The 13,668-nt window shown below is 60.4% G+C and overlaps 2 protein-coding genes across 2 annotated transcripts in view; one reads left to right on the forward strand and one right to left on the reverse strand.

Annotated features, from left to right (window-relative positions):
- The window catches only part of TMPRSS4 (transmembrane protease, serine 4), a 9,891-nt gene extending 2,608 nt beyond the window's left edge, over positions 1 to 7,283 (forward strand). Inside the window, exons 3-14 of the mRNA XM_014949518.1 lie at positions 2,503 to 2,533; positions 2,614 to 2,727; positions 2,890 to 3,042; positions 3,153 to 3,282; positions 4,342 to 4,443; positions 4,562 to 4,602; positions 5,189 to 5,351; positions 5,559 to 5,725; positions 5,903 to 5,998; positions 6,131 to 6,270; positions 6,818 to 6,967; positions 7,147 to 7,283. Coding sequence (XP_014805004.1) covers positions 2,503 to 2,533; positions 2,614 to 2,727; positions 2,890 to 3,042; positions 3,153 to 3,282; positions 4,342 to 4,443; positions 4,562 to 4,602; positions 5,189 to 5,351; positions 5,559 to 5,725; positions 5,903 to 5,998; positions 6,131 to 6,270; positions 6,818 to 6,967; positions 7,147 to 7,158 — 1,299 coding nt within the window. The 3' untranslated portion in view covers positions 7,159 to 7,283. The remainder of the gene's footprint in view (positions 1 to 2,502; positions 2,534 to 2,613; positions 2,728 to 2,889; positions 3,043 to 3,152; positions 3,283 to 4,341; positions 4,444 to 4,561; positions 4,603 to 5,188; positions 5,352 to 5,558; positions 5,726 to 5,902; positions 5,999 to 6,130; positions 6,271 to 6,817; positions 6,968 to 7,146) is intronic.
- A 4,396-nt stretch (positions 7,284 to 11,679) lies between these two features.
- Positions 11,680 to 13,668, reverse strand: part of SCN4B (sodium channel, voltage gated, type IV beta subunit) — a 5,241-nt gene continuing 3,252 nt past the window's right edge. The window contains exons 2-4 of the mRNA XM_014949519.1: positions 13,013 to 13,231; positions 12,088 to 12,313; positions 11,680 to 11,813 (exon numbers count right to left, since the gene is read on the reverse strand). Coding sequence (XP_014805005.1) covers positions 11,680 to 11,813; positions 12,088 to 12,313; positions 13,013 to 13,231 — 579 coding nt within the window. The remainder of the gene's footprint in view (positions 11,814 to 12,087; positions 12,314 to 13,012; positions 13,232 to 13,668) is intronic.

Consider the following 13,668-nt stretch of genomic DNA (forward strand, 5'->3'; position numbering starts at 1 on the left):
GTGTTTCCCCCCTCCTCTCCCCCCCCCCCCCCCCCAAAAGTTATGGTTCCCTTGAATTGTTCCTTTCAAAATACCTAGGCACACAGGTAATCGTCCTGAATCAATAACAAAACTCAAAAGTAATATTACAACATATTTTTCTGGATTTCTAAAATTGGCACTAGATCCCTCTTCATGAAGAGCCCAAAAAAAAAAAAAAAAAAAAATCACCAAGGGGCAATAGCTCCTCTAGGTGGGGAGGTGGCCAGCACCACAGCATCATCTCTCCCCCTGTGCTGGCACTGCCGCAGAGCCCCAGCCATGCTGGGGAGCCTGGAGGAGCCATGGGGCTGGGGCCCTGGGCCTGTTCCCACAGGGAAACCGTTAGGATCCCATTATCAGGGTCATGCCCGGCCCAGGCCCACGGTGACACAAGAGGTCAGCATGAAGGAGGACCGGCCCCACGTGCCCTCAGCTGGAGGACGGAGGTGGTGCTCAGGAGCATTACAAAACTCGCAGGGCTCCTGCAGGCACCAGAGAGGAGCTCTTGGGAAGGGCAGCCCAGATGGGAGGTCCAGGAGACACGCTCCCCTTCCCACCCTGCCCCCTGCAGCTCCCCGAGTCCCTGCCACCAGGAGGGATCATCTGGGCCCCCCTTGATACCACAGCAGCATCCTCACTGGAGCCGAAAAGACCCGAAGGGCTGTGCCAAGCCCCTCCTGGGGCCGGGTGGCCGCCACAACTTGCCCACACTCAGCATCGGTGCCAGACAAGCCCTGCTGTTTGGAGAAAGGCCCCTGGCATTTCCTCAAGAGAGCCAGCTGGCAGCATGCTGGGGCACAGCCACATGCCCACAGCCCCCCCAGCACCGGGCAGGATCCCATCCTCCCCTGCACAAGTCACTTCTTGTTCCTGGGCTGGGGAATAACCAAAACTGGTGGCCCAAGACACAGTGGGGCCATGATGGGGAGGCAACGTTTCCCAGCTGGGCGAGGGGCAGCAAGGCTGAGCGAGCAGCACATCAAACCCAAGCTATCTTTGTGTGTTAGCCCACAAATAATCGGCACTTGCCAGTAAAATCCTGCTGGTGCGTGGCTAAACGTGCCCAAACACAGCGCCCGGAGAGGGAGGGTTCCACCACTCCCTCCTGCCAGCCTTGGGCTGGAGCACGGCCCCTTCACAGCCTTATCGCATCCCGCATCTCCTCACTGCTCTTCTTCAGAGCCCCAACCTCTGCTCCCGTTTGAGACAACGAATGCAACCATCTCCAGACACCCAGAGGAAAAGCGTGCTGCTCCCGAAGCTCAGCAGCCAAAGGAGGAAAGGCTTCTAAACCCCAAAACTCTCATGAATCTGTGGGTTTACTGCGGTGGTTTTAACCTTCCTTCCGTCTGTTGAGGCCCTGCCAAAACAGCTGGTCTTACCTGTCGTGGGAGAGTCCCGAAGCAACAGCGAAGGAAAAGAGCTCGCTCAGGGCTGGATGGAGATTTGAGGGAGAAGCAAGTGTGCTGCTTCCCGCAGCCTCGGCAGGGCAGGAGCACGCTTTCAACCCCCAAACCGCCAGGAAACAGCTCCTCACGCTTCAGCCACAAGCAGGGCTGCAGGACAGGGCGAGCAAAACGCCTGGTGTCCACCTGAACACCCCCCGAGGGGCTCTGATCTCTGCCCAGCACCAGCCTGCCCACCGAGGACGGGGACAAGGTGCACCTCACCGGACCTTCCCTACTGCGGCCGGGCATCTCTCATACCAGAAGCTATTATGGGAAAATAATTTTGAGGAGATCAAGCAGGATCAACATCTTATTCATCCCTCGCCGCAGCCGGGCTGTGTTTACCGCGTGTCCTAGCAGCAGCACAGCCCTCCCCACCCCGAGAGCGCTCCTTCCCATGGGCCGGGCTGGTTTCTCCGGTGGCTCCAGCAGTCTGTCGGGGAGGACCTGGGCTGTGCCGCTCCGTTTGTGACCCCGCGCTGGGGCCAGCCAAAGAATATAAACCCCCTGTTGTGACATGTCTGGGTGGCAGAGCCCTCGCAGGCATGTGTATTTTGACTCAGGGTTTCTTGGAGCATCAGAACGTGCCTCTTTCATAATGCCTCTGACTTCTTAAGCCCCCGGTGCACCGAGGGCAGTAACCCTGTAACACTGAGAGCCAGTTACTGGAATCACACAGGTGGTGTCCACAGACACAAGAGAGCGGGTGATCCCAGGCTGCAGCAGAGACAAGCGTTGTCACACCAAGACATGCCATCCCCTCCCACTGCTGCTTCCCTCCCCCTAGAGCATCCTCAGCTGTCCGTTGGGGCAGTTTCCCTGTTAATCCTCCTGGGGGAGACTGGGGCAAGTCCAGGCTCAGCTCATCCTCCGCTTTCTCTGGGCTGCCCTCCCAGGGGTGGCAGTGTGCTTGGCATGGGAATTGCCAAGGGACCAGCTAGCCACGCTGCTACAGACCCTTCCCACCCCCTACCCCAGCTGCTTTTTGGCTGAGGTTTCAGCTCGGTAACTGGTTTTCCCCTCTGGTTTGCAGGATTTAGCCTCCGAGCGGCTGAATGGCAGAGGTAATGCCCATGGGAGCGGGGGGCGCGGGTGCTGCCGGGCTGAGCCTGGCGACACAGGGCCACGCTCCTCTCCCTTGCAGGTCCCAGCCCGAGAAGCAAAGGCTCCACGGCGCTGGAGTCCTTCAAGAGGATCGGCATCCCCATCCTGGCAGGGGTGCTCAGCCTCGCCTGCCTGGTTGCCGTGGGGTTCCTGGGTATGGCTCCTGCTCTCCTGTTCCCCCTCCTCCTGCCACCGCTCGGCAGACACGGCTCTGGACCCAGGGCTGAGCTGGGACCAGCTCTGCCACCTTCTTGCCGAGCCCCCGAGCCTGCCCAGCGGCACCAGCTCAGTGCTGAGCTCCCCCTTTCCCCTCCAGTCAAGGTCTACCTGGACTACCACTACTTCTTCTGCAAACAGCCCCTGAAGCTGGTGTCCCTACAGCAGGTGTGCGATGGGCACACAGACTGTCTGCAGGGCGAGGACGAAGCCAACTGTCCCCAGTGGGTTCCTGAGGGGCCACCAACTGGTGGTGAGTCCAGAACAGCCTGCTTGAGCCACGGAGGGGCTGGGCTGCTGCAGCAAGCCTCCTCCGCCTGCTCAAGTCGCCTGTGGCAAAGCTGACTTTGTGTGTGTCCCCAGCCCGTGTTTCCAAAGACAGATCCATCCTGCAGGTGCTTAACAGCAACACTGGAGCCTGGTCCTGCGTCTGCCACGACCACTTCAACCCGGCGCTGGCAAAAGCAGCCTGCGAGCAAATGGGCTACAGGAGGTACGTGGCTGCTTCCTCCACGCCTCTCTTGCCTGCTTTACCTCTCCCCCTCCCATAAAAGCTCTTTCTGAGCGGGGCTCTGTTTATTTACAAAGCACTCAGAGCTCTGCACTAATGGTTTCAGTCCATTCCCACCACGCAGAGCCACTCTGGGAGCTGGCTGACCTCTGTGCTGGAAGCTCTGGCAGCTTCCCACGCCAGCACAGACCTCTGCCCAGCCTCTCCTGCTCCATCATCCTCAGCCCACAGCCACCCTGCCCTGCTCCCACCCCTCACCTCACCCCCTCTACTCGCTGTCCCCCCCACAGCAGGGCTGCCCCATAGCTCCCAACAGCGGGCACACACTCACCCCACCACAACAGCCCCTCCTGGGGCAGGAACAGAGCTCAACCCAGGTCCTCCCTGCCAATGGATCTCTCCCAGAGTGGGATACGTGGCTCCACGCTCCCCTTTTAAAGCCCTCCAGAGAGCAGCAGTTGGCCAGAGGGGTGGATGCAGCACAGCTGTGGCCAGGGCTGCGTCCTTGCAGCTGGGATGATGCTCCATAACCCCCACCTGTGTCCACCTCCTGCTGCTGCCCTGAGCTCCCTGCAAGTTTGTAGTGCTGCATTCAACTAAGTCTTAAAGCCAGGACATAGAGAAACAGCTTGCTAGCCCTGCGTGTTTGGTATCAGCCCTGGGTTAGAGCGGAAAGTTTGAGTTAAGTTAGGGGGACAATGGGTCCCTGTCCCAAGGAATTCCCTTTTTCTATGGAGTCTTTATCTTGCTCACTGGCACAGGATCCATGTCCCATTCCTAACCTCCTGCTTCCGCCAGCTCTTGGCCACGGGCAAACATATCGGACCGATTTGTAAAGCACCAGTGCCTAAAGTTTTAGAACTGGGTTATACGGCCTTTGGCTCAATCTGAGCCAAAACCGTCAAGATTCCAGTCTCCTGGAGGTTTCAGACACCAGCACCTGTCTTCTCCCAGTATCTGTGCCCTGCTGGTAACATCCCTGGGGCTGTGCAGCCCAGGCTGTGCTTCCTGAGCTGTGTCCCCCCACCCCATGTCTTTCAGCACCCCCACTTTCCAGCCGGTGAGGGCGGGCGCAGGGCAGCCCCTGCCTCCCCGCGAGGTCGTGCTGAGCAACGGCAGCCTCCAGGTGCCCGAGCCGGGCAGGTGAGTGGTCCAGGGGTGGCCATGGTGCCCCTCGCCTTGCACGGGAGCCTGATGTGCCTGAGCACTGAGCCAGAGCCTCTCCCCGGGCTGAATCCAGCCCTTTTCCTCCTTCTTCCAGGAAGTGCCTCTCCGGACTGGTTGTTTCGCTCTCTTGTTCCAGTAAGTATCATGACGCCGGGCACACCTTGTGGGCACACAGGGCCTCGTGCTACCCCAGGTCCTCACTGCTGGCGCAGCCCCGGGTGCCACTCTGCGGCCACAGGAGCTCAGCTCTGGCCCAGGCCCTGGCCCTCCTGGTTCCCACACTCTTTGCATGAGAAAAATTGAATTTAATTACCGCTGACCTTCCTGTTAAGCCCGCGTAAACCTCCCAGAAATGAAACACCTGAGAGAGGCTTAACCAGCTGCCTGAATGGGTTTACTTTTGCTGATGAATTACCCTGATTAAACTAATCCTCCTGGTGGGCTGGAGAAGGCGAGGAATGGCTGAGCCCATTTGGGCAAGCCCCGGGGACGATGTGCAAACAGGGAACAAAAGGGGGTGTGTGCCAGGTGGCCCGCGAAGGGGTGACACAGGCAGTGTCACCCGGGGTGAGGCACCAGGGCCACGCTCCCCTCCCTGGGAGGCGCAGGAGCCTTGGTCCCCGCTCAGCCCCGAGGATGGAGGAGGGCAGAGCGGGTGCTCTTTCTCTCCCCCGCCGCCACAGCTAACGTCTTGCTTTGCCGCCGCTCCACTGCCGGGCAGAGGACTGCGGGGAGAGCATCAGGACCCCGCGGGTGCTGGGGGGCAGCCCGGCCGCCATCGAGTCCTGGCCCTGGCAGGTCAGCCTGCAGTACAGGAGGGAGCACATCTGTGGGGGGAGCATCATCGACCCCCGCTGGGTCCTGACGGCAGCACACTGCTTCAAGTGAGTGGGTGACATCCCCCCTGACACGTACCTGTCAGCCAGCGCTGCCATGCCCTCAAGCATCCCATCATTAACACGTCTGCCCAGGGGTTTGTGCCCCTCGGTCCGGCGCAGCTGGGTGATGCTCAGCCGGGCAGGGTGCAGGCAGGGCTCTGCTGCCTGTCCCTGGGTGAAGCGGGGAGCAGTAACAGACACCTCTGTGCACAGGAACAACCCCGTCATCAAGAGCTGGCGTGTGAAGGCCGGCTCCGACCTCCTCTCGGGCACTGCCACCCTCGCTGTGGAGAAGGTCTTCCTGGCCGAGATGACGCCCGCGTCTCCCAAGGACAACGACATCGCCCTGGTGAAGCTGCAGTCCCCCGTGCATATCTCAGGTGAGAGGTGGCACACACCTCCTCAGAGCAAGAGCTGGCAAAGGCAAAGCTTGCTGGGCACCAAGCAGAGGTGCGGAGGGAACCACGTGTGACCAAGAGCACAGAGGGTGCCCTTCCAGGGTCACCTTCCCCACCAGTCTCCCCAGACACCTCCTGCACCTCACCTTTCTCTTCCAGACAGCCGCAAGCCCATCTGCCTGCCCTATTTTGATGAGGAGCTAGAGCCAGGCACATCCCTCTGGGTGATCGGCTGGGGCTACACGCAGGAGCACGGTGAGCGGGACAGCGTGGGGGCGAGCAGAGGGTCCCCCCCAGCATCGCTCGCAGGAGGAGATGGGGCTGGTGGGCTCCCTGCTGGCACAGGGCTACTTGGGGGACCCCTCTGAGCAGCCACGTTTCACGCAGGCAAACTGTCAGAGACCCTGCAGCAAGCGGAGGTGCAACTCATAGACAACAAGAGCTGCAACCTGGCCGGATACCACGGGGAGGTCACCGAGAAGATGCTGTGTGCTGGCCTGCCCCAAGGCGGGGTGGACACTTGCCAGGTGCGGGGCAGGGTCTGCACCCATTGATGAAATAGCCCCTCTCGGGGGAGAGCTGGCCTCCTGGAAGCTGACCTCCTCGAGGGCTGGAGCCCCTCTGCTGTGAGGACAGGCTGAGAGAGTTGGGGGGTTCAGCCTGGAGAAGAGAAAGCTCCGGGGAGACCCTAGAGCCCCTTCCAGTCCCTCAAGGGGCTCCAGGAAAGCTGGGGAGGGACTCTGGATCAGGGAGGGGAGCCATAGGACAAGGGGGAACAGCTTGAAACTGAAAGAGGGGAGATGGAGCTGAGATGTGGGGAAGAACTTGTTTGGTGTGAGGGTGGTGAGAGCCTGGCCCAGGTTGCCCAGAGAAGCTGTGGCTGCCCCATCCCTGGAGGGGTTCAAGGCCAGGTTGGAGGGGGCTTGGAGCAACCTGGTGTGGTGGGAGGTGGAACAAGATGATCTTGAAGGTTCCTTCCGACCCAAACCATTCTATGATTCTATGACGAATGGCCACAAGCTGGGGGACGGGTGGGGGCTCCTCAGGCCCCACTCAGATGGCTTGTCCCCGCAGGGGGACAGCGGCGGGCCCCTGCAGTTCGCGGGCAGGCACTGGCAGGTGGTGGGCATCGTCAGCTGGGGCCAGGGCTGCGGGACCCCCAGCACGCCCGGCGTCTACACCAGCGTCCGTGCTTACCTCAACTGGATCTACGCCGTCCGGAGGGTCAGTGTCGACAGTGCTGCTCTATCCCCCAGCTTTCGGGGGGCGGTGGGGAAGGGTCAGGGCCCCCTCGGTGGCTCTGTGCGAGAGCTGAGCCAGCTCCTTCAGGACGCAACTCTGCCTCCTGGTTCCAGCCACCCTTCAAAGCTTGCCATTGCTTCTCTCCCTCTCTCTCCTTCCAGTCGGAGCTCTGAGACCTGCCGGGGCACTTCCCTCCCCTCTCCCCAAGCCTCCCTCTCCGTCCCTCCGCGCTCGGCTGCCTCGGCTCCCACAGCAGCTGGGAAATGGATCTCAAGCCACGGAAGGTGAGCGGTGCCTCCCCAGCCCTCGCTGGCAGGCTGTGATTTAGCGCACCAGAGGCCAGCCAAGGAGGGAAAGGGCGGCTCGGAGCGACGGCCACCGATACCCTGAAGGAATCCGACCAGCTCAAGCTCCCTTCCGGAGAGAGATTAATTTATTGCCCCCGCGCCGACCCTGCTGTGGCAGGAAGGCTCCTGTGGGGCTACGCTGAATGGCCACAAGCTGGGGGACGGGTGGGGGCTCCTCAGGCCCCACTCAGATGGCTTGTCCCCGCAGGGGGACAGCGGCGGGCCCCTGCAGTTCGCGGGCAGGCACTGGCAGGTGGTGGGCATCGTCAGCTGGGGCCAGGGCTGCGGGACCCCCAGCACGCCCGGCGTCTACACCAGCGTCCGTGCTTACCTCAACTGGATCTACGCCGTCCGGAGGGTCAGTGTCGACAGTGCTGCTCTATCCCCCAGCTTTCGGGGGGCGGTGGGGAAGGGTCAGGGCCCCCTCGGTGGCTCTGTGCGAGAGCTGAGCCAGCTCCTTCAGGACGCAACTCTGCCTCCTGGTTCCAGCCACCCTTCAAAGCTTGCCATTGCTTCTCTCCCTCTCTCTCCTTCCAGTCGGAGCTCTGAGACCTGCCGGGGCACTTCCCTCCCCTCTCCCCAAGCCTCCCTCTCCGTCCCTCCGCGCTCGGCTGCCTCGGCTCCCACAGCAGCTGGGAAATGGATCTCAAGCCACGGAAGGTGAGCGGTGCCTCCCCAGCCCTCGCTGGCAGGCTGTGATTTAGCGCACCAGAGGCCAGCCAAGGAGGGAAAGGGCGGCTCGGAGCGACGGCCACCGATACCCTGAAGGAATCCGACCAGCTCAAGCTCCCTTCCGGAGAGAGATTAATTTATTGCCCCCGCGCCGACCCTGCTGTGGCAGGAAGGCTCCTGTGGGGCTACGCTGCTGTTTGCTGACTACTGTTATACAGAGAGAAATTATGTTTGTGCTGTAGAGTATCCCCATTAAAAAAAAGTATTTGTTTTTTCACACGGCCTCTGAAGGCTTTGTCCCTCTTACCTGCGGTGGTATTTTAGGCAATTCCCTGCACTATACGCCTAGGCTGCTTTCCCAGCACAAGGCAGGGTTTATTCGTGGGCTGTTGTGAACAAGCTGTTCCTGCGCCCAAGGAAGAAAGTGCCGCATGGACCCCAAGCACCCTGAAAACACTGTCCCTCTGGAGGCAGCACTACAGCCCCGTCCCACAGCCCCTGGGCTTGAGCAGGCAATGACACCCATGGGTGCTGGGAAGCAGCCCCCCAGCCCTCACCCCGGGTATCCAGGAGGGATCAGCAGGATGCAGGCAGAGGGGTAGCACTCGGCCACCTGGGACAAGCAGCTGCAGAGAACGGACACACTCAACACACAGGGAAAACGAGACCCTGCTGCTCTTTGCCTCGGCGCCGGGCTCGCGCCGCAGCGTGCGCAGACAGGGGAGTTCACGACAAGCCTGAACAAGACACCCACAGCAACCCAAACCACAGCGAGTTTCTCTAGTAAACATAAACTTTATTTCATCCAAGGCAAAGCTAACTAGATCTCTACAGTGCAAAAAAATGTGCTGTTAAGTCATCACACAGCATGTCATCCACATCCTGTGTTTATTCGCAGGTATCTCCTACATGTATTTATATATGCTTATACACATACGTGTCTGTCGCAGCACGCACCTCCGGCAGGGCCTTCTCCCCCCGCACGCCCCGGAAAGCCTCTGCAGACCCCCTGGAGCCTTCGTGGCAGCAGGGACCCCCCAGGAGCCAGCCCGCTCCCCCCGAGCCCCCTGCACCACGTACAGCACCCGCACACATATGTGTATAGAGTTAGACTGCAAAAACTGGTTATGTTGACTTTTTCCACCAAGCCAGAGGAGTAATCCATGCATAGTACAGCATTGCATATCCTGTGGTAAGTGGATCTGTGTCCAGATACCGTCTAAAAAAAGGCCAACAGGTTAGGACAGCTAAAAATAGTTCTTTAAAAAAATCCCTTCTTCCCCTCACTGTCCTCTCCCACGGGAGGTCTCCTCCAAGGATGGGCTGGGGGGGGCTCTTGGGGCAACTGGGAGGTCTCACGCCTTCCTGCCCAGACTCTCATGCAGGACAATGGTATGTTAAGGATACTTTGCGTTTACAGAGTGCCTTTCACCCCAGGATCTCGGAGCACTTTGCAAAGCGATGCAGGGAGCCTCACACCTCCTGTGAGGTAGGTCAGATTTACCGTCCCCGTTTTACAGACGGGGAAACTGAAGCACAGAGAAGTGAAGTGACTTTTGCCTGAGGGTCCTGCAGATCCTCAGAGAGGGGACCGGGATCCTGGGGACCCGACTCCCACTTGTCCATCCAACCAAGGAAACCTGCCTGGGGTCAGGTGCCTGTACCCATCTCCTGTCCCAAATGCACGGCCCCACTCTGGTGGGTGCCCAGAACCCAGCCCAGGGTCGGCAAGCCAGCCATGCAACCAGGAGAGGGCTATGAGGTGCCCCCCACAAGTGGCCTGGTGGGGTCTGACCTCTCCCACAACCCTCTCCACAGAAGGTAGCACCTGAACCTTTCCTCCTTCACCCTGCCCACCAAATCCTTGCCTACCTTCTGCTCCAGCACCACTGTTGGGGTGCAAGCCCCCACAGCTGGGGAAGTCACGGCTTGGCTTTGCTTCCCAATTTCAAGTGGGGATGGGGGAGCTGCCTGTCCTGCAGCTTCACTGACAGACACCCCCAAATAAAGGAGAAATAGGGAACAGAACACATCTTAAAGGACATGGTTGACTTCAGTTGTAGGATCAGCTCGCTCCCTTTGTGTCTCACGTCCTGCTACACCCCTCGGGAAGGGGCTGGGCTGCCCAAACCTCCCCTGCAGGTGCCCTCACAAAGACCCTCTGGTTTTCTGTGGCATCCCTCATCCCAGGATCTCAAAGCACTTTTACAAATGTTAGCCAAGGAAGCCTCACAACAACCCCTGTGAGGTAGAGCAATATTATTATCCCCATTTTACAGACGGGGAAACTGAGGCATGGAGAGGCAGAGCGACTTGCCCAAGGTCACCCAGGGGGCCGGTGGCAAGCACAGGAGCGGGGTGGCACAGCCCCAGCCCGGCTCCCCTTGCCAGGGCTTGACCGTGCTTCCTCCCTGCATGGCGGATGGAGTGCCACAGTCTTCCTCGGGTGAAAGGGAAACGCAATCTGCCGTTTTCCCACTGGAGTCTCATATAAAAAACATCCGCGTAAGGAGTTAAGCCTTGGCAAGCCAGCATCCAAAGCATCGCTGCTCCGAGTGCCCAGCTTTCAGAAGAGGGGAGGAGGAGCAAGAGCAGCAGCGGCACAGACCCAGGGAGCACCTCCTGAGAAGGCTGCTGGGGGGAGAAAGCCCCCCTGCCCCCCGGGGGATGGCCCTGTGCGGGGGTAAAGTGAGTATGAAGTGTGGAGCTTCACCCAGTGAAGCCAGCAGTGACCCGGGGACACGGCCAGCCCTGGCCGCTGGTGCCCCCAGCCCTGCCACGGGAGGAACCGAGGGACCCCAGGGCCAGCCTGCCCCATGGAAGCGCCCAGCCCCTGCTGGGAAGAGATGACAGCCCCGACAGCAACGGGCCCTTCACTGATTTGCTTCCCAAGTGTGCTTAACAGGAGAGCTGAAGCCAAGCCCCACCACCGCAGCCCTGCTTCCTCCCTTCCTCCTGAGCCGGACCCACGAGAGACACAGCACGGGCAGGAGCCTCCATCTCCACGGCACGTTCCGTGCATCCCTGCTCTGCTCCAGAACCCTTCTGCAGGAGGCTCCTGCCCGCCCCAGCTCAGCATCGCCAGAGTCAGACAAGACGCCCCAAGCTCCTCGCAGCCTCTAGCCCCCCAGGCACGCCGGGACCCCCGGCCGCCCACCACCCCACACCCCCGGGATGGCAGCACCCGCACGGCTGCAGACCAGGGTACCCCCCAGCACCCGGCCCCTTCCCTGCCTGCCCGACACCCTCTTGCCTTCGCTCAGAGCGGAGCAGGCGGCTCCCTCTGTCCCGATGGCATCCCAGTCCGAGTCCGCAAGCAGCTCCCAGTCCCGGGGCAGCCGAAGTCTTTTCCGAGAAGCAGTGCAGGTTGCAGGCACGTGTGTAGTAGAAACATGTCTCAAGCGTTGGCAGTTTGGAAAGAAAGCAAAAGGGAAAGGCTGGTCCCCCTGCCCACCCTCCCCGCTGCCGGGCGGGCCAGGGCTCCGCTGCTTCATGCCTTTGGTGGTGCTTTTTGCTCTGCCTTGGAGCCGGCCAAGCCGTTCTCGGTGTTGTCGTTCCCCGACGAGCTGACGAGACACTCCTTCCTGGGGGAGAGCACACGGCCAGCTGAAGCCCCTGGTCCCCCCCCGGCCCCTCTCACCATGACCAGCCCCTGCCCCATGGCAGCACCCGCACTCACTTCCCATCCTGGACCTTCTTGATGATGAACAGGACAACCCTCTTGATGAGCATGAAGAGGACGAGGAGGCCGATGACCCCCCCCACAACACCCACGATGATGAGCGTCAGAGTGTTGTCTGTCTCCACCACTGCAGGAGAGAAGGTGCTGAGGGGCCTCACAGGAGGGGAGCAGGGTGCTCACACACACACCCCCAGCACCGAAAAGCACTGACCCCCTCCACCAGCCGCCGGCCGACAGCACTGAGGGGCAGGAGGCCGAGCCTTGCCCTTCAGGGATGCCAAGTACCTCCAAGAAGCCAGGACACCCTGTGCACCGCTGCAACCATGAGCCAAGGTGGGGTCAGCACGGGTTGGCATCCCCCGTGCCACTCGCTGGGCACAGCAGCCCTGACCGGCACTTACTCTTCTGAACCACCGTGAGGAAGATGGTGGCGTTGTGCTGGGCGTTCTTCTCCTTGGGGTTCTTGACGTGGCAGGTGTATTTCCCGGCATCGCTGAAGTCCACGTTCTTCAGGACGATGGAGATGTTGTTGTCCTTGCCCGTCGTTGAGCCGACGAACTCGACCCGGGGGTTGCGTCCCACGAGGAAGGGCTCCGAGGATTTGCTCTTTATCTTGCCGTGGTAAATCTGCAGAGGCAGGGATGCAGGACGTGGGCTCAGCTGGGCTCCCGGCAACCCAGGCGAGGGAAAGGCTTGAGTTCTCCTGCCAGTGCCCTGCCTCATCTCTGCATGCACAGACACGCATGGCCAAGTGTCCCAGCGCCCCCAGTTAAAGCAGGAATGGCTGTGGAGAGGGACCTGACACACACCCCGCTAGGGAAGCAACAGATCAATCCAACTCGCCGTGCAGCAACGTTCTGGGCTACACAAAAGAGCAGAGACGCCAGGGCAGAGAGTCCCTTTGCTCTAGGGCCATGCAGCGGGACAGACCTGCTCCAAACCAGCTCTCCTGCTAAGGAGCTGAAGAGCAGAGTATTCCCAGCAGGAAGCAAGTCCACACAGAACCTTTAGTATTTCAGAGCATGCGCATGAGAGAAAATTAACCATATTTTGCCCAAAGCACCTGAACAGCCAATTTCTGACAAGAAATGAGCCGGTGGGTAGCAGCAAATCCAGAACAGCTTTATGCCCAAAGCACAGATGTGCCAGGGTATGAGTCCCCCTGGTTGCACAGCCCTGTCCCCCCAGATCTGGGGACGCTCGGAGGGACGGGCATCTTGCAAGAAGAGAAAGGGAACTCTGTGAGAACTGCAGTGCTGGTCTGCACGGGGAAAGTACCAAAGGACCTGCCAAGAAAAGAGAGGCAAAGCCCAGAGAGCCACCCACCAGCTCTGTCGAGTTGAAATACCATGTGAAGACCAGGTCCTGAAAGCCTATGCAGGTGGCGAAGGTGCAGGGCAGCAGGACATCAGAGTTATTCAGAGCCACCACAGTGTTGGTCTTCCCCACCGACACCTCCAGGGCGAAGACGATGGCGAGGATGTGCAAGCCTGGCAGGGAGAGGGGAGGAGAGAGTGAGAACACGGCGCCTGCACACAGCCCATCCTGCTACAGCCCCTGGTCCTTCCCGGGCATCAGCCGCAGTGGGGAGGCACAAGGGGGGCTGTGGGGCTCAGCCACCACCCCCCTCTAGGTCTTGCTCCCAGCTCTGCCACGGTCCCATGGCATCCTCCTCCTCCCCACGGCCTCTGCACAGGGGGCACGGGCCCAGCTCTCCACCCCAGGGGAGGGTTGTTACCCCTCATTCCCTTTGGCATGGCAGGAGAACGTGTGCCTGTCCCCAGCCCCGGGACATCTCAGCAGAGATTCCTCCTCCTGCTCCTGGAGGAACAGCAGGGGCTGGCTGGCACCCACAGAGACAGCACGGATTCAAAGGGAACCATAATATCATCACCAACAAAGTATGCAAATGAAAGCCCTGATTTGAATGTTATCCACAAGGCCTTCGGCTAAACCTTAAAGGGAGGGCGGGGGAAGGGGGG

The sequence above is a fragment of the Calidris pugnax genome, unplaced genomic scaffold (assembly GCF_001431845.1).
Source record: "Calidris pugnax isolate Ruff unplaced genomic scaffold, ASM143184v1 scaffold180, whole genome shotgun sequence".
In the NCBI taxonomy this organism is placed as follows: Eukaryota; Metazoa; Chordata; class Aves; order Charadriiformes; family Scolopacidae; genus Calidris; species Calidris pugnax.